Source organism: Hemibagrus wyckioides, linkage group LG22 (genome assembly GCF_019097595.1).
Source record: "Hemibagrus wyckioides isolate EC202008001 linkage group LG22, SWU_Hwy_1.0, whole genome shotgun sequence".
Classification (NCBI taxonomy): Eukaryota; Metazoa; Chordata; class Actinopteri; order Siluriformes; family Bagridae; genus Hemibagrus; species Hemibagrus wyckioides.
In genome coordinates, this window is record NC_080731.1 from 16,510,750 (window position 1) to 16,537,070 (window position 26,321).

Below are 26,321 nucleotides of genomic sequence, written 5' to 3' on the forward strand. Positions count from 1 at the left end.
AAAAACAAATTTTACATAAGACTTGTGGTGAAAAAAGAATTCATTTTTTATACTGATTAGTGGAAAGCCTCCTGGTGGTCAAGCGGCAGGATCCTGCACTCTCATTGCTGTGGCCTGGGTTCGATTCTCGGGCAGGGCGCTAACCCAGCCACTGAAAAGTTAACTTTCAGTGCCGGTTCCAAGACTGGGTTAAATGGGAGTGTTGTGTCAGGAAGGGAATACGGTGTAAAACCTGTGCCAAATTGAAACATGCGGACCAAATGATCCGCTGTGGCGACCCCAAATAGGGAGCTGAAAGAACAACATACTGAAGTGTACAGCTTTGCTTATGTAACAGAGAAGGGGTGGAGCACAGTGTACTGTATACACTGTTCTTTGCACAAAGTGTCAATTTCTTATTTGCACTCACTGTATACACTGCTATCTGCACAAAAGTCGGTCTATATGTTGTTTGTCTGCACTGTCTTGTCTTGTCATCCTGTGCACTTCTGTTGTATGTCTAGTTTATTTCTTGCACCTTAAGTATAGTTTAGTTTTATTGCACCTTGAGTATAGTTTAGTTTCTATCTCTATGTTTAGCTCTATGTTTGTCTGCGTCACTGTACTTTGTCTTTATGTGTAGCACCTCTGGTCTAGGAGGAACGTTGTTTCACTTCACTGTGTACTGCATCAGCTATATATGGTTGAAGTGACAATAAAGCTTCTTGGACTTTGACTTTTTGACTTTGACCAGGCGCTGATCTCACCTCAGGCGTGTTGTATGATTAATTGTTCAACATTTTAAACATTCTGCTAAAGCTAATGGCGTCAAATGACGTGTGTTCAGCTTCATTTGCCATCGACTGGGAAATGGCTTACACTTCCGTTTAGTAAAAAAAGGAAACAAGAAAATTCCATTTGAGACAATACTACCCTTCTAAAATGAAAACACTAGACAGTATAGTGCATAGTGTAAGTGAATAGAGTGTAGTGTGTCATTTGGGACACAGCTTGAGAATAGAAAGAATGGAGGTAAAGACAGACTGAGCAGTCAAGAGATTTGACATTTGGAGGTCGAGAGAGAGGAAACTAGAGAATGAGAGAGAGAGAGAGAGAGAGAGAGAGAGAGAAGACATCTCCTGCCACTGTAATAATGGCGCAAACAAGCAGGAAAGAGAGACAGCACTGACTCAGCCTCACGACATATGAGCTGGCAGCATGTCATAACCCAGGTCATCACACACACACACACACACACAGACACACATACACACACACACACACACACCCTCGTTACCCCACATATCGGGTGAGACCTGCTTTTACATCGCTGCCCACCGGTGCAAATGAGGCGAATACATCAGCATTCACCAGCACTTACACTCTGAGCCATCATCATCTTCATCATCATCATCATCTATGCACTTTCAGATGACCTGACGCCATGTCCACTGAAACGCTTGTTACACCAATCATCACTGACGTCATCAACACTCCCGACTTCAGCAACAGGAAGCTTCCTTAAGATTCCATAAATCCTAAAGGCTTCAGCTCAAATGAAGGCATTTCATGGATAAAAAAACAAATCACGGAATTGGATAAAAAATAACCAATTCCGAAAATAAAGGAAATTCACGAGTGTATATTAATTCAAATACACTATTATTTCTATAGTAACAGATCATTTACATAATATATAGGGGAAAAAAATATGTGCTGCACTTTTCTGAGAGCAGATTCAGGTTTTTTTCAGGAAGAGTCTTCAGTGGAGTGTTTCAGGTCAACACAACCTCCCCAAAACCAGAAAATAGTCTTCAGCAGAGAAATAACAATCATCACAGATGGATTTGTCTTGCTTTAGAAACCTGCACTTGAGAAAAAAGCCAGTCTGCTACAAACAAGAGGATTATACCAGCTATAATAAAAAGAGAGTGTCGTGACCCCATTGGGCTTCCATAAGTTTTCTATATTAAAGTATTGTTGTTTCCTTCACAAGGTGTAATGGATGTGTATGACCATTTGTCTGAGAGAAGCAGGTACAAGAACGACTTGAAGTGGTGAAACAGGATTCTTCTTTTAAACACACATATGGAGTTATTTTCTAGGTTGCATCAAATTCGCTCACTGAGCCTTTTGTGATGATGTTACACAACATGTCTCGACCCAAATCTGCAGCCATTTTGAAAAATTCCGGTCTCCTCCGAATATTGCTGATTTTGCTTAAATTTGCATTAATCCTAGAGGTCTGATTTAACTATTCAATTAACTCTTTTTTCCCAGTACACTGGTGTTGTGGAATGGACATGGACTTATGGGACATTTTTAATCAGCGTAAACAAATGAATGATTTTCTGGCTGTAAGTCTGATATAAAAACGAGTCAAGATGGTTTTCCCGCCTTTTGATAACCTTACATAGAATTTTAGTGGTTGAAGATATATAATCTTAGCATTTGGAGCATCTGAGAGAGCAGAAATGGGTTTGATATCAGCATTTACTTTGAAAATAGAAATATTTGTCTGGAAACAATATCATTTGGGTTTTTTTTAGAAAATTTCTACAAATATATTGCACCTAGTAGTCTAGATAAAAACAGAAATATTTATGAAATACTACAAATTCTTAAATCCCTGAGTATCTACTTTCATATGAGCTTCATATTGACTGTGAGACATGACAAAGACATTTAATGCTTAACATGGACACAACGAAACAGGTTCAAATTTCATTTTTGGCTTCTGGGAAAAAGAGTTTATCCCAAGAATGCTCAAAAGAATTTTAAACTTCTTTATGTATAATAATTAATGAATAAATATTGATAGTTGAGCTTCAGATCAAACATTAGAAATAGGATACAACTTTGACCATGTTCTTCCAGGAACACTCCATTGTTTCCTATGTCCTTTTGGTTGAGGCTGCATCAGAATAACACTGATACTTTTGATTCAGAAATATTGGAACAGATAAGTAAACAAAACGTGTAGTACTTACTAAAGCCTTGTTTCTTGGCCATTGTTCCTAGGATTGTCTCTCAGACATTTTTGTGAACACTGTCTAGTGTTTCTTTTTGTGTGTTTATCCACCCAGATCTCTGTAATATATTAAACATCCAAAACTTTGACCTCTAACTACAGGGGAAATGTATCAGGGAGTTGTTTAAATACTAAATATGTCTTTAAACCCAGACTAGCTGGACAATGCAACCCAGAGCAGATACACCTGCATCTGGACATCCAATCTTATCTCAGATCCAATCAGATCTATGTATATTTAATACTTCTTCTCTAGAGGAGAAGAAAAGGTAGAGGAAGAATGTTAATAAAAAAAAAAAAAACAGTACATTGCGGAAAAAAAAGATAGGGGCTAATATTATGCAGAAAGCATATCTGATGTCATCAGGTTCGGAAAACAAACAAAAAAAGCCAGGTAAAATAGCAGGAGAGGAAACGGAGGGGTCATCCGATGCCGCCACATCTATGCAAGGCTCGCACCTCCTGGCTAAGGTTTCCTTCTTCAACAAAGAGCCACCAGCGGGTTCTGCCGGCTCTGGTACAAAAGCTGCAGCCAAATGAGCCAACACCTCTTCCCTTTGGGGCGTCCAACAAAACACTTTTGTTCGTAAAAGACTGCGAAATCACCCCTGGCTGTGGAAAGGACTCTTTAGTAGAAGGTTTTTGTCTAAAAATGTCATTATTCCTATTATTAAACACGGAAAAGGGGTAGCTCTTACATCGCTGTAAGATTCCCAAGCTGCCTCTTATGACCGGATGGTATAAAAGTATAAAAGTGAGATTTTTTTCCTGGCAGCAGTTCATTAAAACAGTGTTTGTTTCCTTTCGGGTAAATGATAGTATCTGTACATGTTGTCAGTACTTTCTTGTGCTGTGTTATTTGTTAATAGACAACAAAAGCAGCAATGAAATCTAGCACCGGGAGACATCTTGTAGCAGAACATTTTTAAATAAAATACACTTCCTGTAAGGAATGGCGATTTCAGGGGAAGCTGTATTGTTTGCTAAAGCGACTGTTTCATCATCACAGATGGATGATTCCACAATCTGGGAAGCTGCTGATATTACATACGTAAGTATATACGTAAAGTAGCATATATATCATCTAACATGAAAATGTTTTCATATAATATAATCATAACACTTAAAATTTAGCTTATTTGTGCACTGATTGCATCATTTTCCATCAGAACTCCTTTCCCAACAATCACCTGACCCTGTTATGAGAATATTCACCTCATGAACTATTTACAACAGTCCACAAATCACATGTTCAACAGGAAGCATCTCTCGTTTGTATCACAGGAAAAAGAAACAAAATTCCTTTCATTCTTTTGTCTTTATATTTAATATTGTTGTCCTTTGGTGCTAGCACAGCAGATCCACATAGATTTCATTTGGCACAGGTTTTACCCCAAATGCAACCATTTTATTTTATCCAGAATTTGGACTGGTATTAGGATTTCACCCTTCAGAGGCTGGGTCGGTTCCCTGCCCAAGAATCGAACCCAGGCTCCTCCCACTGGACTACCTGGGACTGACTTTATATTTAATAATGTCACAGTAATGACTGATGAGGTCACTTTGTAAGCATAAGTCTGTTACCCAAATTATACAATGAAAGTAAACACTAATAAAATAAAAAATATGTTTTGAGTGAATTATTAGAATGACCGTAATGTCCTCCTACAACTGGTTTATTATTTGTATTAATTCTATTGTTTCAACAATGTTACTCAACATTTAAGAACAAAATGCAGACTGAGGGCAACGAAGCCTTCTAAAAAAATGAGATATTGTTTCCTGACATTTCTGGATGGGTTTATGGTTAGTTAAATGAAATGAACCGGAAGTCATTCTAAGAGTAGAACGGAGTTCACCTGCGAGCCTCAGGTGCAGTAAAGTAGCTCACCAACACTGATAATGATATGGCTCTTCAGGATCATCCCACAACAACTGAATATCAGCTGGAAATGCAGAAAACCAGTTTTTTGCACTGGAGCAAGCTCGGTGGATTCCGTCTCAGCTGGAGAACTTTTCCCAATCTTGGCTCCGCAGTCAGACGCCTCTCTCCAATCAACACCACAGGACACAATGTCCCGCCTGATCCTCACAGTCTCCCAGCTCCTCTCCTTCTCCCACACCAACCATGATCGAGATATGAGCTTTCTCTTGCTCAATATTTAATGTCTGGATTCATCCCAATTGATTGGATGGATTTAGTCAAGAACTCTTGAACTCATGAGCAATTTAAACTTAGTGTTCATTTAATCAGCATTGATTATAAACCTTATAGCTCCAAGGTCCCATAGTTTGCTCTGGGTCTTTATTTTATTTTTTGCAGATTCCATCTGGGTTTCCTTCTTAATACATGCTAGTTATAAGATTAGCTATGCCATCATACTGTATTTGTGTGTATGGAGCCTTGTGGTGGATTAACGTCCCATCCAAGGTCAAGCCCAATGACCCTGCTCAGAGTGAGCACGTTTTATTCAGGATTGTAGAAATCTAAATACAATCATTCTGATTCTAAACTGTAGACTGTTAAGTTGATGGTGTGATGTGAAGTTTATGACACGTGTCTAAATGTCTGTCTGTTTACAGTTTCTGTCCATCACAGTTACTATACCATTATTTCCCATCATTGAATAGTTTGTTGACATGCCCACATGATTTGATTTATTTAATTTATTTTTTTTTACCTTTACTCTACCCAACACATGATTTACTTGCTTGTACAGATTCTCTGCCTCAGCTGGAAAACTTTCCCCAATCTCAGCTCCACGGTTGGGGGTCTCTTTCCAATCGACACCACACCCCCCCCCCCCCCCCCCCCCCAAAGAGATTGTTTGCAATCCGAGGCCAAATTATGCATTCGGAGGAATACTACATCTGTTTTCTTGGACCTGGTGCATGACCCAAAATCTAGCAAGATACCAGAAATTCATGAACGGACGACTGATATATCTGCAGTAGTGGTGTAAAAGTTCAGGAACACCTTCTTCACATGTTGCTTACCAAACGCAACAGCTCTGTTAATTGTAATAACATTAAAATTAAGCAAAAAATAAATAAAAAGGTGGTTCCTCTGTAGTGTCTGGCTAATGGCTTTGAATAGAATGGCTAGAATATTCACCAAAAGGGTGGCAAAAGTAGCTGAGAAATTGCATTTGTACTTATTTTATTGTTGGATTTGTATGATTTTTTTTTTGTTCTCACTCATGGTTGCATCTCACTAGGCTTTATATGGTATATCAGATCAATTACATGAACTCCTACACTACCAGTCAAAAGTTTGGACACACCTTCTAATTCCATGGTCTTTCCTGATGTTTATTTCTTTCTACATTGTAAAACAATGCTGAAGGCAGCCGAAATCCACAATAATGTCCTTTGAACAGTTGATATTGAGATATGTCTGCTACTGATGCTCTGTAAAGCCTTCATAACGGCTCTAATCTGAGGTGCTGTTAATTGGTGATTTCTGAGGCTGGTAACTCTAAATGAACTTCTCCTCTGCAGCAGAGGTAAGTTTTGGTCTTGCTTCATGTGAGCCAGTTTCATCATGGTGCTTGATGGGTTTTGCAAATGCACTTGACAATACTGTTCTTGCAAGAACTATTCCAGAACACCTGACCTTCGTGTCTTAAAATAACAACTGACTGTTGTTTTTTGTCATTACAAATGGAAAACATTGAATTAAAAGGTGTGTCCAAACTTTTGACTGGTAGTGTATATTTTGAAAAAAAAAAAAAAAATAGAGAAAGAAAGTTAAAGCATAGCCAAATAGAGTAGCAGATACGTAGTATCAGAGGTTGCTTGAACACTTATTTGATCCAAAGCACACAGGATGTCAGTGCATGGATCACTGGATGGAATCTAGCCAGGGTCAGTGATGGGGGTTTGTGGCAGAGAGAGTAGTTGGTCTCCAGTAGCGGGGTTGCGAATGATTGTTTTCACCTGTGTTGTGTTACTTGTAACATAGAGATGGTGCTGTGGAGTCATACCTATTTAAGGCAAGATACTTTGTTGTGATTGTATAAAATACAAAAAAAGTAGTGTGATATTCCGACTGAGGGTTTGTGGGAAAGAAAACTTAACACTGTGAGTGATTGGGACACTGTCTGGGGGAATTGATTAAATATAAGTTAATCTACGAGGCATATGCCACTCCCTGTTTATTATAAAAAATGAAAAGAAAGTCTGACCCCTTCTTGGATGTCATATTTGCTGGTCATTGCCCTTTCGGAGTGTACCACAGCCAAAATACACAGTGCCAACAGAAAGATGATACAATTTTGGTTGGACCTTATTGACTCTTTATCAGACCTCTTGAAATCCTGAGATGTACTTGTTACCCACTAATATTATTTTGTAATATTGTATTGTAAGTCTTCACCCCCCCCCCTCCTCCCTTTAATATATGTTTTATTTTTTAATATATATGGGTGATGTAAATAATTATAAATCTAAAATGCTTAATAAATTAAAAAAAAGTAGTGTCATCAGACAGTAATGAGGGCATTTAACCCTCCTGTTGTCTTTGGGGTCAAATCAGAATCAGAATCAGAAAAAGTTTTATTGCCAGGTACAGCAAAGGGTCAGCAAGGAGCACTTCACAGTACTAGGAATTTGTCTTGGTGACAGGTATGAACATTTACACAGGTAAATAATTTAAATAAATTCTGTATAAGGTGACTTGTATGAAAATTAGTGCAATAGAAAAATGTAAAAAGTGACTGTAACATATATACAGATGTGAGGTATGTACACAATGTAGAATGAGATAAGTATTGTGAACAAAAGTGTGAGTTTGAATGAACAGTAGTGCAATTTAGAATGTGGAAGTGAGTGTCCGGGTTGGGGGGGGGGGGGTCATCTGGGCGTAAATGAGGCACTGTTCAGCAGGCTGACCGCAGTGGGGGAGAAACTGTTCTTGTGGTTTGAGGTCCTGGTCCTGATGGACCGGAGCCTCTTGCCAGAGGGGAGGGACTGAAAGAGTTCATTTTTATAACAGAAATTAGGTTTAATTTCATGCAAATGAAGTCTGTTGACTATAAATGACAAGAATTGAACAATTTGTGGTAATACGTTTAAATGAAGTTAATTAAAATGGGTCAGATTTGGGTACAGATTTAGATTTCATACTTTATAAACAGTTAAACCAGTCGGAATGGACAAAGGTTGCGTGGTCAACAGGAAGGCAATACTGAGGTTAAACATTTAAACAAGGAATTTAAATGAAGATAAAAAAAGAAAAACTAAGTCTACTGTAAAATACAGTATATACAAGACTGCACATACATGTAAAGCCTTGATTATTGAAATGTATTAATTGCATAGTATAAAACAATTCGAGACACATTGCACATTGTATAAAGGCGGTCATTTCAATACAGACATGTGAACTTGAAGTTAAACTTGACCCTAAAATAATGGATTGAGATTTTTTTTTTTTTTTAAAGGTATACCCCCAGCTCCTCCCTTTTTATTGGCAGGCAATGTAGACTTTTCCAGTAAATACAGTAATTCCTTTCTCTGACATACTGAAACTGAGGTAGTGGCAGGATATAAAAGAAGAAGTTGATGAGAATTAATGAGAGCCAGTGACAATTAAGAGAAGACTAGCATGTTAGAGTGACAGCCTGATTAGTTGGGAACTGGCTAGTGGCAGTTATGACAACTGAAGGTGGTGCAACCAGTTATAAAGCTCAAGGGGGTAATTACTTCACACAAATGAAATTTGATAACACTGAATACTCACTCATGTAATCCTCCAGGCAGTCAGTCACCTAACAGACGCCCATAGCATATAGCAGATAGAGCGACTTTATGGCAGGCTTATTATTATTACACAGGCTGGTTTGATTTTTTCCGAAACTGATCTCCTGATATTTTCCCACACGAGTGTCTACAGAGTTTAAAAACACAGCAGTTCTGTGAGTGAAAATACCTTACTGATGAGTGGTTAGTGGAGAACGGCTAATACCGGATCAATTTAACCGCTCTTCAGACCTGTGGTGAGCAGAAAAGCATCTCAGAACACACATGTTCAACATCAGACGATCACATCAGGTTTCACTCAGCACAGCCAAGAACAGGAGTCTAATGCTATAATGGGAGGAGATTACGGCAGATTATAAAGTAAATTCAAGCATTTTCCCTTTTTATTTTGGTTAAATGAATTGAGGTGTCGTAGGTTGGCTAAACTGTGATGCCTGAGAACCAGGCAAACAAATACTTTTCCTGAAAATAAAAACAGGAACTGGAAATAATCGTGCAAAATGACCAACACAGACACTGTTAAGTCCAGTAGCAGGTTTTATTTATTTATACATTTTGTGCAAGGTGATGCTGGTATATCAAACACTGTGCATTCAGTAAGTACAATGGGGGAGAAAATCAAATCAAATGAAATAAAACGATAAGAAAGTGTAGCACCTAATATGCTTGCTTCATACAGCCTTACGTCTTAAATGATGCTACAGGAGTTCATGCTGTATTTGTCAAGCTTGCATTACTTCCCTTAGGTTCTGCTTTCAGTGTTGGCATTGTCTGCACATTTAAGGCCACTGAAATCTGAACTGAAATATATTACACCTCTCTTAGGGGTGTAACCATACATCATGATAAAAATTGGACCATGTACATCATGGAAATACGCGATTCACATCAGCAATCTATCAATTATGCATATAATGCAATTGCAATGTTGGACCAGAGATTGTTAGTTCTGAAACACAATGACCGACACGTGTTTTACGTGTCTTCTAACATTTTATACAACCATGTTATAAGAGTTAAACAGAGCTCTTCAGTAGCTTTAAAATGATACCAGTCTTGTACCTCTGTGATTTCCAGCGCCCAAGAAAGAGGCACAGGAAGCCGGTCAGTTTAGCTGACTTTGGAGCTCTATTTCAGTCAAATCAGCTGCTGCTACAGAGCTCATGATGTTTTTCTTCATTGAAAATTTTCTAAGATTCAAATTGGATTGAACCGTGACTCCAGTATTGTGAATCAAATTGAATTGTGAGTGTATTGTTACACCCCATATATATATATATATACACTACTCACAAAATTTAAGGATATTCGGCTTTCGGGTGAAATTTCAGGATGCAGCTAAAATGCACTATAACCTTTACAGGTGAACTTAATTTGACCTTCTCTACACTTTTGAATGCACATGTCCAACTGTTCAGTGTTTCAGTACTTTTTGCATAACTTGCTGTTCTCTAACAAGGTGCTTAACGGCAAAATTCACAACTGGTGTTTGATCCATGAATCGACCAATAAATTTTCTGGTTCAATTAGAATTGGTATTTAAACAGTCCTCTTCATCATGCGGTTCACATTTTGACATCATGAGACCAAGACCACACCTAACAATTGATCAACAGTACCTCCCCATTGCGAGGCTTCAAACAGGATGTTCTCAGAGGGAAGTGGCCACTGAGCTTAGAGTGTCACAGAGTGTCATCAGCAGACAGAGAGACTGGAAGAATCACAGAAAGGCATAGAAGTGGACGTCCTTTGGCCACATCCCCATCTGCTTCATTGTGAACAGTGCCCTGCGGAACCGGATGATGAATGCCACTCAACTCTAGGCACATTTAAGGGAGGTGAGAGGCCCAAGTGTCACGTCAGACCATTCGAAACCGTTTACATCAGCGTGGTCTGCGTGCTAGATGACCTGCAAGGGTACCTGACCACACCACCAGGCACAGGCGTCGGGCCAGGGAGCATTTACGCTGGACGAGGGACCAGTGGGCCTCAGTGCTGTTCTCTGATGAAAGTCGATTCACGTTGAGCAGAAATGATGGCCGCCAACGATGTTGGAGACGTCAAGGAGAGCGCTATGCATCAGCCACTGTTGTGGTGGTGTTACAGTCTGGGCAGGTGTGTCTACTCAATACAGAACTGCCCTACATCTTGTGAATGGTACAGTGGCAAGCTAATACTACCTGAATAACATCATTAATCCAGTCATTGTGCCCCTGCATGAACAACACAGGCCTTATTTCATCTTCATGGACGACAATGCTCCAGCTCATCGAGGTCACATCATTATGGAACGGGTGCTGGAGGCTGGGGTACCTCAAATGGAGTGGCCTGCACTTTCTCCAGACCTGAATCCCATAGAAAACCTATGAGATCAGCCGAGTCGCCGTGTAGAGGCTCGTAACCCTGCACCCCAGAACCTCAATGACCTGAGGGCCGCCCTTCAAGAAGAGTGGAATGCCACGCCTCAGCAGACAATAAGTCGACTCGTGAACAGCATGAGACGTCGTTGTCAAGCTGTAATTGATGGTCAAGGGCACATGACAAATGAGACATTGACATTTTTTGTTGTGGTATACCCACCACTGTTGTTGGCTTTTGTTTCAATAAATTGTTTGAAATGAGGAAATCACCACTGCATGCTTCTACTTAAATGCCCTACTTTCAAGATATAATATCACTGTAGCATGAACTTTTTACATTTTCCATAAATTTCACCCAAAAGCCAAATATCCTTAACTTTTTGTGAGTAGTGTATATATATGTACACTGGAAGTGAGGATCAAGAAATAGAGTGTAAATAACTGGGGGGGGAAATGTGTTTGTAAAAATAAATAAATAAATAAAAGACAGTCAAGCAGCTCAATCCCTCTGATATTTCTCCTAAAATTCCAATACACGAATAAGCTAGTTATTCTGCTGGCCATTGTCCTTTAAACTCCTTTTATAATGGAAATTATTGGAATTATTAATGGAATATTGGAATTTTTAATAGAATTAATGGAAACATTTTTTGTGCATAGAATTATTCAAAGTAAATTAGAAAAAAAAGCTGTAGTCAAAGAATTTCATAAACTGAAATATGAAATAAAGTGTCTATAGTTAAACCACGACCACTTCTGTAAAAGCAGCTCTATTGCAGCAGATCACATGCATTTGTGTCAACTGTTTGCAGCTACTGTGTACTTTTGTTTTTCCCTTCCCTTCCCTGCTAGATTAGTTAAGTGACATGGCTTGTTTACAAGACATCGATGAGAACAAAACATTAAAGCTGTTCATACAGGAATTTTGCATTTATTTTACAGTTCAAGCTCTAAACAGATGTGCTTGCTCAGAATCCATGAAAAAATCCTTTGTCTTATGGATATAGCCATAAACGAATAATTAACGACGTTAACATGTACCTGTTGTTGCCTTTCGCTCGGGTTAGCTGCTCATCTTTGTAAACAAGGAATCGTATAGCTGGAGCTTCACATTTCTTGAACACCCCTGATCTGTATTAGTTTTAGACATGAACAGAGCAACCCTTGTTGCGTCGTTGCATAGGAAATTTAAAGCACTCGAGTGAAATCCCCTACATGGAAATGAATAGAAATGGTGTGCTTCAAAAAACGTCCAGAAATCTCGCTGGCGAAGATATTTTACATCCAATCAATTACATTTACAGTATTTTACATCCATGTTAGCTAATAATAATAATAATAATAATAATAATAATAATAATAATAATAAATTGGTCATTTTTTTAAGGAAATACCTGAAACTCAGTCATACTTATGATTCATTTTCTCTCTTTTTTTTAAAAAAACAAAAAACAAAACAATGCCTTTCAACTGGACCGTAAATGAATGATTTTTTTAAAACGTTAATTAAATTGACCAATAACAGATAATATAAAAATTTCAAAGACTACTAGATATCATAATTTTCTGTCATATCATACACTTCTACTGGGTTTTTATTACAGGTGCTAGAGCTGTGATATACACTTGAAATAATATTACGTTGTTTTTCATATATTAAAAGGTGTGAGTAAAATACTGGTTACTGCTCTTGTGGCAAATCTAATGGCATGCTCTCAGTGCTGGCTCAGTTGTTTTGGCTTTTTTTTTTTTCTTTTTCTTTTTCTTTTTTTGAAATTTCCTGACTGCTGAAAAGCACGATGGGACGATCCGCTAGCACGAGCTGCAGTTTCTTGCATGCTGGCAATGTCTGTTTTTCACCCGGTCTGTGCATGCGTCTTATATCTGGATTGTCCCGTGATTTGAAGATTTGAACAATGTGCATTTAACACTTGCGATCAGATGGATCTCTGGTTGCTGTGCTAGGTGTCAATATGCAAAAATCTGCCGTTGCTGCATTTTTCACGTTAACACTTTAAAAGCACCTGTTGAAGGGGGTGGTTCTGGGTGATAAATATGGCTTTGAGAGGCGGATGCAGTTACACTTCAAAAGAGCATGACATAACGTGGCTAAAATGGATCTCAGACTAGATCCAATGTGAAAAATATAAAATAAAATAACAAAAATAAAAAAGGAAGTTTTATTTAATAATTTCATTTCATTTAACTATTAATTTCATTTCATTTCGTTTTACTTTATTTTATATTTTATTTCATTTCAATTTAATTTTATGTTTATTTTATTTTATTTTATCCCAATCCAGGCCTCTCCTGCAGGTGTATATAGGATTTTTTCACTTTTTCACTCACTTTTTTTCTAAGTAACTCAGTTGTTGTAATATAAACTACATGGTCACGATAAAGATGAATAAACAAAAGAGGTAAAAATCAACCCAGGCATCCTATACACTTCTGTGTTAATCAGCGTGATCTTGGTTTAATTAAACACGTTTGGTGATTCGAACTGTAACCCTGCAGAGGATAAAGCAGTTTAGGGGAAGTGACTGAAGGAGGTAAACGTGTCATGCAGCATCATGAATAGACAAATGATTCCTAAGCTGGTGAAAGTGTCCAGGAAGCTTCATATCTAACTGCATGAATGTGTTAAAAAAAAAATTGATAAATTGACACTTTCATCTACAAAGAATGATCTCTATCCAGATTTAATCAGGACACATGACCTGACCGTGTGTAAATTGGCTATATAGATAGTGGGCGGGGTTACACCAAGACCAGCCCTGAAAATCATTATTTTCCTGCTCTGTTCTTGTGTCTGTGCATCCAAACCACACAGTGCTCAATCACTAACTGCGGTATTGCTGATCGGCTTTTTTGCGAAGACTTTTGAGTTCTTCACAAAAGACACCTGACGTATTGAACGGACTTCATTGTAATAAGCATTGATTTTATATATATATATATATTATATAGAAAATGTTTGGTTTTAGTAACGTGTCCAGCATTTCAAGCAGAAATCTCCTGTTTTTTTTTTTTTTTCCTTTTCCACTCCTTCTCAGTAACACACACACACACGAACACACACACCCACACCCAGTCTCTCTTCCTGTCCTTGAGTTACTGCGGTTGTTCTTTGAGTTGTTCCTTCAGGACTCCCGTGTCCATGGCTCTCCACACATGCAGGGCGCTGCTGGAGGTGAGGAAGAGGAAGAGGAGGAAGGCGATAGGGAAGCCCACTGTGTCCACTATGGCACCGGCTAGGGCGCTGAAGCACAGCTTCCCTAAAACCTCCAGAGTGGCCAAGAAACTGTAGTGAGTCGCCTGAAATGGAAGCAAATGAATGATTTATTATTAAATATTAATTCATGAAATCACTGTTCTGTTGAATAGATTTATTCTTAAAACCTGTCTGTTCAGAGTGTGTCAGTGTAAGTGGACTCTCTTTTGATCGTGATCATCATTTTAGTCGAAATTTGATCATCATTCTGCCATCAGACCAAGCGGAGCAGTCTGCAGATGCACTCTCTGTTCCTTGTTTTACGATGTGCGTTGTACAATAACACATTACACACCAATGTTAGACCAGTTAAAAACAGCTCTTTGGTCCCTTTCAAATGACACCAGTGCTGCGTCTCTGTGATCTCCAGCTCCAAAGAAAGAGGCACAGGAACTCGATCGGTTTTGCCGACTCTGGAGCTCGTTTTTTTGTTCTTCAATTCAGGTTTCAATCCATCTTCAGGTCAGAGTTTGCTTGATCGATTTTTTTTTAGGAGAATTAATACATTTTTCTGTTTCCCACAACAGAGCAGGCTTTTTATACGCTCCCGGGTCCAACACAAGGTCTCTTTAAACGACACGTTAGCTAGTAAATTAGCAAACACTTCATCTTTAGCTTCAGCTTAGACATGGACTTTATAGATGAATGTTTACTGAACAGTAACGGAGAATAGATCCCCAGAATATATGAAGCTCACGTGAGTCGAAATCCAAAATGCTTCCTACTGACCATATAGTGTCCTAGCATGTGTATAAGGGATGTAACCCTCTGGTCTAACAGGTCTGTGTTCTCAGTCTTGTTACGAAAATGCACACATGCAGTTGCCATAACAACCTGATAAATAAGTTTTTTTTTTGGGTGTTTTGTTGAACCCGAAAGAACCTGTGATTAGAAATAACATGCCCGGAAGCTTTGCTATGACTTTACACGGTTTCTTTGAACGCTAACCGTGCACTCAGGCACTTCCCTCGTTCGCGCAGCTCGGCCACTAGAGTCAAGTGAAGCACTTTTATTTCTGCAGACTTGTTTAAAGTGTTGTGTTTCTCTCTCCGGAGCTTTTCACAAGCACTCACAGTATCACCTTTCCGTCACCCAATACTGCCTTAGGAACACAAACGGACTGATGACTGAACACACACACACACAGGTTTCAGTGATATGTGCAGCATATCATTAGTGCAACTAAGAGTCAGAGAACTGAAGTAACTAAAATTCAGGGACAGATTGACATTTCCTCAGTCTTTCTTCTATGTACTTTAATGTGTCAGGCTTTTTTTTTTATTTCTCTTTTTTTTAATTTACATTTGTAGTAATAATAGAATTCAAAAAGGTGTTTTTTTTAAACACGTGTGATTGGCGTTGATGAGGCGTCTGTGAAAAGGAGGCAGCGCTTCGTTCCTCTTGATGTGTCAGTATGAAAGCTCCGAGCTCGCACTACACAGCGGATGAGTGACACTGGAATGTGCCTGTGAAGTTCTCAAACTGTCTGTGAGAGGCAGGTGTGCTGCAGGGACGAGGCCGGAGAGCGTTCCAAACACACCCCTACTCCCAAAAATCTCACACAATTCAAATACACCCTGCACCGATATGGGGATTCAGACGTGTTGCTGTGTGTGTCAGTGTGTTCAGCTGAGGAGAAAACAAACAGTTACTTCGACTTCATAGAGTGGGATGTGACGGGAAAAACAAACAAATAAATAAATAAATAAATAAATAGAAAATCAAGACATAAATTTATACCACGGCACTGTATTGTACTGTATATTAGGCATTCTGAGCAGTGACAGGTGAAGTGAATAAGACTGATGATCTCCTCATCATGGCACCTGTTAGTGGGTGGGATATATTAGGCAGCAAGTGAACATTTAGTCCTTAAAGTTGATGTGTTAGAAGCAGGAAAAATGGACAAGTGTAAGGATTTGAGCGAGTTTGACCAGGGCCAAATTGTGATGGCTAGACCACTGGATCAGAGCATCTCCAGAACTGCAGCTCTTGTGGGGTGTTCCCGGTCTGCAGTGGTCAGTATCTATCAAAAGTATCCTTTAAGTCCTGTAAGGTTTGGGCCCATGGAGGCCTTACAGGAATTAAAGGATTTGCTGCTAACATCTAGGTACCAGATACCACAGCACACCTACAGGGATCTAGTGGAGTCCATGCCTTGATGGGTCAGGGCAGCAAATGGGGGACCAACACAATATTAGGCAGGTAGTCATAATGTTATGCCTGATCAGTGTATGTACCACTGATTTTGATTGGTCAAGAGGGTTCCAATATTAATGCACTCATCCTGATACAGAACTGGCAACCATTTATTCTATATATGCAACCTACAGTACAAAACCATAGTAAATATAGCACCAGTGTTTCCGTGGTGTTAATTAAAGCAACAGTTTTGTTCCTTTTGTTGAGTCTCTTTTAAACTTTAATCTGCCATTTATACTGATTAAACTGGTTTAGGATCAGTAAGTGTGTTGCATTGTGTACATAGTGCATGCAGAGAGATTTATTTCGACTGATCTAGGATCAGGTGTGCGTGTACCTGGATGCTCTCCTCAGCTCTCTGTGTGCAGTGCATCATACAGGTAAAGGTGAGCGTCGTGATGAGTCCTGCGATGAAGTGCTGCGTGCTCAGACTCAACACTGCCATGCCTGGGAGACAGAGTGTGCACACACACATGCAAGCACACACACACACACAATCAAAGTCTAGAATTTTTCATCCTGAATTTCAACTTGATTTATTTATAATCCTGCAGTTATATTCTGTGTGTGTGTGTGTGTGTATGTGTGTAGATTAACAGCAAAAGTAAAAGAATGCAGATTTAGGTCCACTTTAAATCACTTAAATGAAATCTAGCTATCTGAACGTCCTGTTCACACACCGTTGGATCTTTAAATTCTCACTAATGGTCCAGTCAGTTCTATTCTGTAGAATTAGCACAGAAAACTGAGAAGCAACTCATTTTGTTCTTTTTTGTGCTGGGTGTGATCTAACCAGAGCTCATCACGCTCACTGATGGGACATAACGAGTAAGAAAACAGGAAGTGCATGAAGAAAGGTGGCGGATGAGACCGTTACGGCTGCAGAGGACGAATGGACGAAGTGTATTACGTTACTATAGTAACCGGAGAGAGCATGCTTTGGAAAAGTTTTGGAGCGTTCGGTCTGGTTCGGCAACAAGATATTATTCGGATAATGGCGAAAGAGAATGAGAAGAGTGTCGTGGCAAGAAAACAGACGGTCCGGTGTGATCGCTCACGTATTATTAAGCAGCTCCTGGGTTTATTTTTGTACTGATTAAAAATAGAACAGGAATCTGAAAGGATCAGTAGCAGAAACGAATGCTGGCCACATGATTTATTATAGAAGCAGAGTTTTCAGGTGTTTCACTGAATGATGTCAAATATTGTACAATCCTACAGCTAAACTATAAACATTACAACCTTTTATTACAGAGAGATTCAAGAGTTTCTCTATTTTATTTTAATTGTGTACACTTTTTCTGTTTTATTTTTACCCGTTTTCCCAGTACACAGGTGTTCCATTCTACCAGCAGATTGGGCATCAATTTATGGAAAATTTATTTAAAAAAAGTAAATAAAACATTTAGAGAATCTATTTAAAGATTTAGAGCCTCATTTATCACAGTAACAAACATTACTGCATTAATAAAACCCTAGAAAATAGTGAATGAAAAATTAAATATTTTGTATTGTTTAAGTAATAAAATGCTGTTTGTTTTTTTTATTTGTTAAAAATGAATAAATTCTTTAAAGTTGACATTCCTGTGGATTGAAGGATAAGCTTACCTGCTTTCATTTTATATATACAGCTCTGGAAAAAAAAAAAAAGAGACCACTGCAAAATAATGAGTTTCTTATGTTTTTTTTCTTACCAGTCATGTATTGGTGAGATGAACAGTTTTGTTTCATTTTTTGTGAACTGCTGACAATATTTCTCCTAAATTCAAAATATAACTATTGTTATTTAGAGTGTATATTTAAAGGAAATGGCAACACATCAAAATAACCCAAGATCATGCAGTATTTGCAGAGCTTTAATAACTCAAATAAAACTAAATGCAAATCATTTGTAAACACATTGTGTTAATGCTTTGGCTAAATAACATTAAGAAATCAGTATTTGGTGGAATAACCCCGTTTTGCATGTGTTTTGGAACACACTGCTGTAACTATACCACAGCTCAGCTTTGCTTGATGGTTTGTGACCATCCATCTTCCTCTTGATGACATTCCAGAGGATTTCAATAGGGTTCAAATCCGGAGATTGGGCAGTGGTCTCTTATTTTTTTCCCAGAGCTGTATATAGTATAATTGATAGTCTATTTTATATTATATTTTGTATTTTATTCTGATACTCTGTTTATACTTTATATTCTTTTTTATTTTAGATTCTTCTTTCTCTTCTAGTGTATTTCTCATATTTTTATATTCTAGTTTTACATTTTAATTTTATTTCTTACATTTTTATATTCTAGTTTTACATTTTTATTTAATTTTATTTCTTATATATTTATAGTCTAATTTTACATTTTTACTTAAATTGTATTTCTTATATTTCGATATTATAGTTTTACATTTTTATTTAAATTGCTTTTCTTATATATTTTTTTATTTTAGTTTTACATTTTTATTTAATTTTATTTCTTATATTTTTATATTCTAGTTTTACATTTTTATTTAATTTTATTCCTTATATTTTTATAGTCTAGTTTTACGTTTTTACTTAAATTGTATTTCTTATATTTTGATATTATAGTTTTACATTTTTATTCCCATTATAGGACAGTCGTTCTGTGTATGATTGTGCATGTGACAAATAAAATTTGATTTTGAATATAATTTAGAATTTACAATCTATAATAAAAAATTACATCCCTGACATAAGGAATGTGTCTCGGATTAAGATGTCCACTAAGCCGAAAAATCTGAGTTTTTATAGACTGAATAAAGTCTTATATATTGATTTATTTAACGTTATCCTTACATGGCACTCTGTAGGTTTTCTGAGTTTATTCACAAATTGTGGTTTGTGAGAGTGTCGGAAAGTGACGCTGGACTTCGCGTTCCTCACTCAAGCTGTTATCGTGCAAAAAAAAAGAATAAAAAAAATGATCTGTGCAATTTCTAGTCTCGACTCTAAACACTTAATGTCCTGAGTGCTTCAAAAAAAAAAAAAAAAAAAAAAACCACGACACTTTCCGCACTTTTTTCCAGACTCGTCCTATTTTCTCAGCGGTATGTGTTTCATCACGAAACAGTAAAAAAGCGCTCGTCGTGATCCGCTGTCTCGTCCCTGCTGCTCTAATAAGAACAAGCTCGCTTCAACGAGTGTGGAATGATGAAATCGGGGTTTAAAAATAAAATTTCGACAAATATCATTCTTTCCTTTTTTTTTTTTAAATAAATGAAGAAGTCAACTTATCAAGAGTTCTGAATAAGTTCTCCAGCAACCACAGGCACTCATACAATATTGAGAGATATTTTCATCAGGATGTGATTTGTAAGGACAAGAGGAGGAAGAAGAAGAGGAAGAGGAGGAGGTGGAGGAGGGATCCAGTGTAGAAAGTAGATTTGCTCTGTGGAGAAAGAGACAGAGACAGAGGGAGAGATGGGGGGGGGAGTGAAAGAAACAGACGGTGACAGAAAGACGCTTGCTGACAAGAAAAAAAAAAAAAAGCCCCAAAGTCGCAGCTTCACGGGGAGTTAAAAAAAAAAACACATAAAAGTGAGTCAGCTAAAACCCAGCCGTGATTTCTCTTTTTATTTTCATTAAATAAACATATGAAAAACCACAAAGGGATATATGAGAGAGAGAGAGAGAGAGACAGAGAGAGAGATGCAAGAGTCAAGAGCGAGGTTATTCATTTATTAAAGTGAACAGTGCGAGCGCTCAAGGAAAAATAGTGTTGGCTTCGAGATGGGAGGCAGAGAGAAGAAGAAAAAGAAGAAGAGAGACATGTAGAGTCAAAGATACAGAATGACGAGAAAAAATGAAAGAAAGAAAGAAAGAAAGAAAGAAAGAAAGAAAGAAAGAGAGAAAGAGAGAGAGAGAGAGAGAGAGAGAGAGAGAGAGAGAAGAAGCAGAAGAGATGCATGTAGAGTCAAAGAGAGACGGAGAGATAGAGAATGAGAGAGATAAAGAGCAATGAAGAGACATAGAAAGAGAGAAAGAAAGAAGATGAGAGAGAGAGAGAGAGAGAGACAGAAGGAGAAGAAGAAGAAGAAGAGAGACATGGAGAGAGAGAGAGATGGAGAGAGAGAGAGAGAGAGAGAGAGAGAGAGATTGAGAGATTTATAACACAACCAAGTGCCAATCTCTGGATGGGAGGAGCTTACTGCTCATACTAGCCAATCAAACACCTTGATGAGCTTATGTATGTGAAAGAGGGCAGTCAGCACTTTCCTCACAGGGCTGACTTTATGAGTCTCAGAGGACGTGTGTGTGTGTGTGTCACCTTTCATTAGAGGAGAGGGTTCGAGCACGGTCAGTAGTGAGCACTGGAAGACCATCCCGACGGTCCGCACCACAAACACACGCCTCATCAACATGCTGATACTGAAAAAAAAAACAACAAACCACTGCACTGATTTCAAAATTTCAATTTGTACATTATGCAAAAAAAATAAATTATACCAGAGAAAATAAGAACAGGAACGAAATGTTCACTTCACACACACACACACACACACACGTTTTTTTTTGTCTCAGACAGAGTAATTGATTCGCTGTTAGTCGGTTAAAGAGTCTCCTGCTGAGTTTTGCTTCACGGCCTAATCAATAACACAACATGTCACTGACTGATTAGACTCATCCTAATTAGTGACCATCAGATGCCACACACACACACACACACATACACACACATACACTATTATCTCCTAATGCCAATCAGAGCACCCAGTGGACTCTATCAATCATGCAAAAATAAGTGTGTGTGTGTGTGTGTGTGTTTGTTGTGGGACATGAGTGTTCATGTCCTTGGAATTTATATCCAATATCTGCCACCTTTTTTTTCAGGGAGAAAATTGCAATGCTAGAGCAAGTCTCTCACAGGTCAGTTCCATAACTTCAGGATACATCTGACATCGGAGACTTGAAGAAGAAGAAGAAGAAGAAGAAGAAGAAGAAGAAGAAGAAGAAGAAGAAGAAGAAAAAGAAAAAGACTTCCACATATAAATTGTGGCATAGTGAAATTCTTTTTTTTCCACATATCTCAGCTTCGGAAGATAGGGTCAGAGCATAGGGTCAGCCATGATGCAGCCTTCCAGGAGCAGAGAGGGGTAAGGGCCTTGCTCAGGGGCCCAACAGTGGCAGCTTAGCAGCACTGGGGCTATGTTCTCCATGAGCTAAGTGTCTCAAGTTTCAGAGAGACAAAAGGTCAGTTGTTTGTGTAACATAAGGTATACATTTGTATATATGTAACTATAAAGAGATAAAAGGTAAATACAAATAATATAATATAATATAGTATAATATAGTATAATATAATATAATATAATATAATATAATATAATATAATATAATATAATATAATATAATATAATATAATATAATATAATATAATATAATTTTCCCCAACACATAGCATCAATGGATAAGTTCCATAATAAAACTCATTTACTGTCTTCTGACTGTGAAACTTTAATATTGTTTTGAGAGCGAGAGTGAGAGAGAGAGAGAGAGAGAGAGAGAGAGAGAGAGAGAGAGAGAGAGAAAGAGAGAGAGAGATGTTTTCCCCCTCAACACAGACCAGAAGGCGCCAGCAGAAGAAAGCCAGAGGAAAAGTAAGAAAGAGCTTGGAAAAGAAGGAGAAAAAATGAGAGCAGGAATTCATGTTGGACGGAAAGCGAAAGAAAGACAGAAAAAGACAGCGAGAAAGGAAAAGAGAAAAGCGGACTTGAGACAGAAGGGGCGTGAGAGATAGGGAAAGAAAAAAAAAGGGAAAAAAGGGTCATTACGAAGAGAAAGAGAGAAAGACAGGGTGAGAACAAATGCAGAAGCAACAGTGTGAAGGAGAGACAGAATAAGAGACGGGGTGTGTGTGTGTGTGAGAGAGAGAGAGAGAGAGAGAGAGAGTGAGAGAGTGACAGAACAGTGAAAGAGAGAGGAGGTATGTGTGTGAGAGATGACCGATGCCTTTGGGTGTGTATCTGTGGTCACTCGAGCGCTACAGATGGAATGGATAAGAGTCCAAATGAGCTTTTAGCATCTGTGACTGTACAACAGCAGAAACCCAACCTGTGGGAAGCGAAGCCTGAATAAGAGTCTGTGTCTGACGAGCCGAGGCCTGTGCGCGAGGGAGAGACGTACAAATGACTTTACACTCCCCAACACAGACACACACTCACACACACACTCACACACAGACACACACACAGACACACACACAGACACACACTCACACACAGACACACACACATACACACACACTCACACACACACAGACACACACACACACACACAGACACACACACACAGACACACACACACACACACACAGACACACACACTCCCTTGGCCCACACATGGTTCCATTTCTTCACACAATAGGAAGAAAAGCAGGGTTCAGATCAAATTCAAATCTAATCTACCTAACATTCAGTCTTCACTGAGACTGACACAGAGGACACGCCTCCTTCACTATGACTGACACAGTGGCCGCACCTCCTTCACTCAGACTGACACCGAGGACACGCCTCCTTCACTATGATCGACACAGAGGACACGCCTTCTTCACTATGACTGGCACAGAGGCCACGCATCCTTCACTATGACTGACACAGACAACATGCCTCCTTTACTATGACTGACACAGAGGCGACACCTCCTTCACTGAGACTGACAGAGGACACACCTCCTTCACTCACACTGACACAGAGGACACACCTCCTTCACTCAGACTGACACAGAGGACACACCTCCTTCACTCAGACTGACACAGAGGACACGCCTGACAAAGGATTGAAGGTTGGCATGGCCTCTGTGTCAGTATCAGTAAAGGAGGTGCGGTCTCTGTCAGTTTTAGTGAAGAAGGCGTGGCCTCTGTCAGTATCAGTGAAAGAGGTGTGGCTTCTGTGTCTGTATCAGTGAAGGAGGTGGTTCTGTGGTATTTAATTATATTAAATCAGAACAGGATCTGATCTACACTGATCACAGAACTGCTTTTAATAACCCTGATGCCTGAGCAGTATGATAGAAAATACAGACTGATCTCAGATCAGCATCACATATCACACACACACACACACGGCTCGTTGTTTACAGTGGTAGATTTTTTTCTCTTTCTGTGCTCACAGCTCACACCTCACTGACTGAGCTATGTTTACTTCCATTAGTCTTTCACTCTCTCTGGAGGGCTGGTCAGTGTACACACACACACACACACACACACACACAACAAAGATACAGACATGTCCTTGTTGGTCTTTCCTGTATAATGCCGTAATAAAACAGAAAGAAAGAAGTCTGAGGTAAAGATGAAAAGAACAGACAGAAAAATGGAACGATCAGAAATGATGTATTTTTGGCTATTATTATATATTTCCTATGCACTCTTCTATTGTTCAACTGGTAGTCACAAAGGTTCTCTCTGAAAACATTCTGAGCAGTACGCCTTATTTGCAAAACATTGTTATTTTTAGTTCAAATTAAATTCTCATCATGTCCCAAATCTTCTACTGTTTGCCCAGCCACCTTATTTTCCCCTGACACTCGGTCCGATCACACCAGCTAGCGAGAAACTGTTGCACGTGAGAGCACTTCAATTCTGCGAGCACTGAGCTACACGTGTGATGTAGTGTGTTACAGGATAAAGCTGGTCTGTAAAGCATATCTAATGGTAAAGTAAAAATAGCAAATCTAATGATAAGCAAGTATAAAGCTTAACAATCCCAAACAATACAAACCCAAAAATACAAAAGTGTTACCTGTACTTTGACAGTAAGAAGCCTCCGAGAGATGAGCCGCAAATGGAGAAGGCCATGGCGACCACGCCGTTCCACAGGCCGAGCTCTCGCGATGTCATATGGTGGTCCAACAGGAAGAGAGGGAACATAGTGATGGCTCCCTGTTCACCTGAACACAAGCAAACAGCAACATCAGACTAGTAAAAATGGACGTGTCACACCATGCTACCAAAGTTACCTACCGTCTTGGATGTTGACTGTGACTGAATTCTGAATACAGACACGCCCCCATAGTAAACTCCCGCCCCTAATGCTGATCGACAGGCTTTTGCTCAAGGCATCGAAAATGCGATCGCAATTGAATTTTGCCTCCATAAGCAAGACCACGGTAGTGAAATAGCGAACAGTGTTTGTTATAAGCGCTACTGCTATTTCAAGAAGCAGATGCAAACGGAGTGTGAACTCTGGCAGACGTTTTAATAAATGGTAAACTATGATTTGCATTTGAACTAGGTCACAATTTAGGTCCAACTACAATTTTCAATTACTTTTTGTCCAGAATCTTCCAGAAAATACTTCCATATAGTTACTGTGTACTACAGCATCATGTGATTTATTGTACAGGTTTGAGCTGATTTGATATACTACACCAGTTTAGGCCAATTATATTGGTGGTATATTATTAGGAACAGTAGTATACAGATTTAGCCCAAGTTTTAAATATTATTTATTATTAGTACTAGCACTAGTTTGAGTAGCCATTATTGTTGCCCGGATGAGTCATTATTTACCTTCTTCATTAAATACCATCACCACCCCCAGCCTTCCCCAAAAAAATCTGTAGTTCTTGTATTAACTGTTCATTCTGTTGAGTTCAAGTAAAAAGAAACAAAGCAAACTGAGGAAGGGGGGAAGAAAACCATCCTACCTCACAGATCTCCACAAACGCTTGTCTGTGAGCGGAAAAGTTTTGTCTCTGGCGCGCGCCGTGAGTTTGTTCGGTTTAGCCGTGTATTATTCAACGCTTCTGTCATTATTTATGCGGCTTGTCTTCCGTGACTGACAGCTCTGAGACCGCTGTCAGACAGACACGCAGGCGTCCGGGGGACCCCACAATGAAAAAAAAAAAAAAACCCCGAATGAAATAAAAAACGGAAAGTCAAATCAAAAACGCAGCTAATCAGATGATAGCGAGCGCCCAAAAGATCCCGCGCGAGCGCTGACAGAGCTTTCGACTGTCAACCGTCACCGCTTTTTTCGCAGGCGATCGTTTGAGACAGTCGAACCAAAACCATGTAAAGGATCCGTCTATAAAAAGCGAATGTGCGAACAAAGAGGGGATTTATTCTTCATGTTCGGGGACTCTTTCGCTCTTTTTATTCCTTCTGCTTTAACAAGGCGAGCAGTCAGTCTGTTGTGTTTTAAAACGTCGCCTCGCCTTCACTTTCTCGTGAAAACTTTTTCAACCTGTGACAGAAACAAGCTCCTTTTCCTGTCAAATCAATACGCTGATTTTTCACCATTGCTACTTTGTAAGGTCAATCAAAGCTGAAGTGGGGGGGTGGGGTCCTTCTAAACGGTCATTACTGAAGAGATCGGCTGATGGAAGCTTCAGAGCAGGGTTGCCAGGTCATAGTGAAATGACATCTCAAAAAATGTAAACCATTCTCTTCTGAGAATCTATATCAGCGATAGATCATCACCATTATCCCTCTGATCCCCATTTACCTCTACCAGTCTTGATATGCAGTATATCTTACTACAGAAATGGTTCTGCAAAGGACCTCCATTATCAAATCCAATACGAAAAGATTTATTTTACGCTCCTGAGGGTGTGCAAAGTTTACACATAAGACGACCAATTAATGTAAACCTCCAACGGATATGGAATATTCTGTAATATACTATGGCTCTGTGCGGTCTGTCTGCACGTAGCTGTAAACACGTCAGCTGATGGAAGATTCAGCACTGGGTTATTATTATT

General features: G+C 38.9%; 1 protein-coding gene across 2 annotated transcripts in view; it reads right to left on the minus strand.

The window, feature by feature from the left end:
- Positions 1–9,304: 9,304 nt before the first annotated feature.
- Positions 9,305–26,321, minus strand: part of mfsd3 (major facilitator superfamily domain containing 3) — a 28,953-nt gene continuing 11,936 nt past the window's right edge. For both annotated transcript variants that reach the window (XM_058374968.1, XM_058374967.1), the window contains exons 3-6: positions 24,359–24,506; positions 20,887–20,987; positions 16,947–17,056; positions 9,305–14,451 (exon numbers count right to left, since the gene is read on the minus strand). In XM_058374968.1, coding sequence (XP_058230951.1) covers positions 14,248–14,451; positions 16,947–17,056; positions 20,887–20,987; positions 24,359–24,506 — 563 coding nt within the window. In that variant the 3' untranslated portion in view covers positions 9,305–14,247. The remainder of the gene's footprint in view (positions 14,452–16,946; positions 17,057–20,886; positions 20,988–24,358; positions 24,507–26,321) is intronic.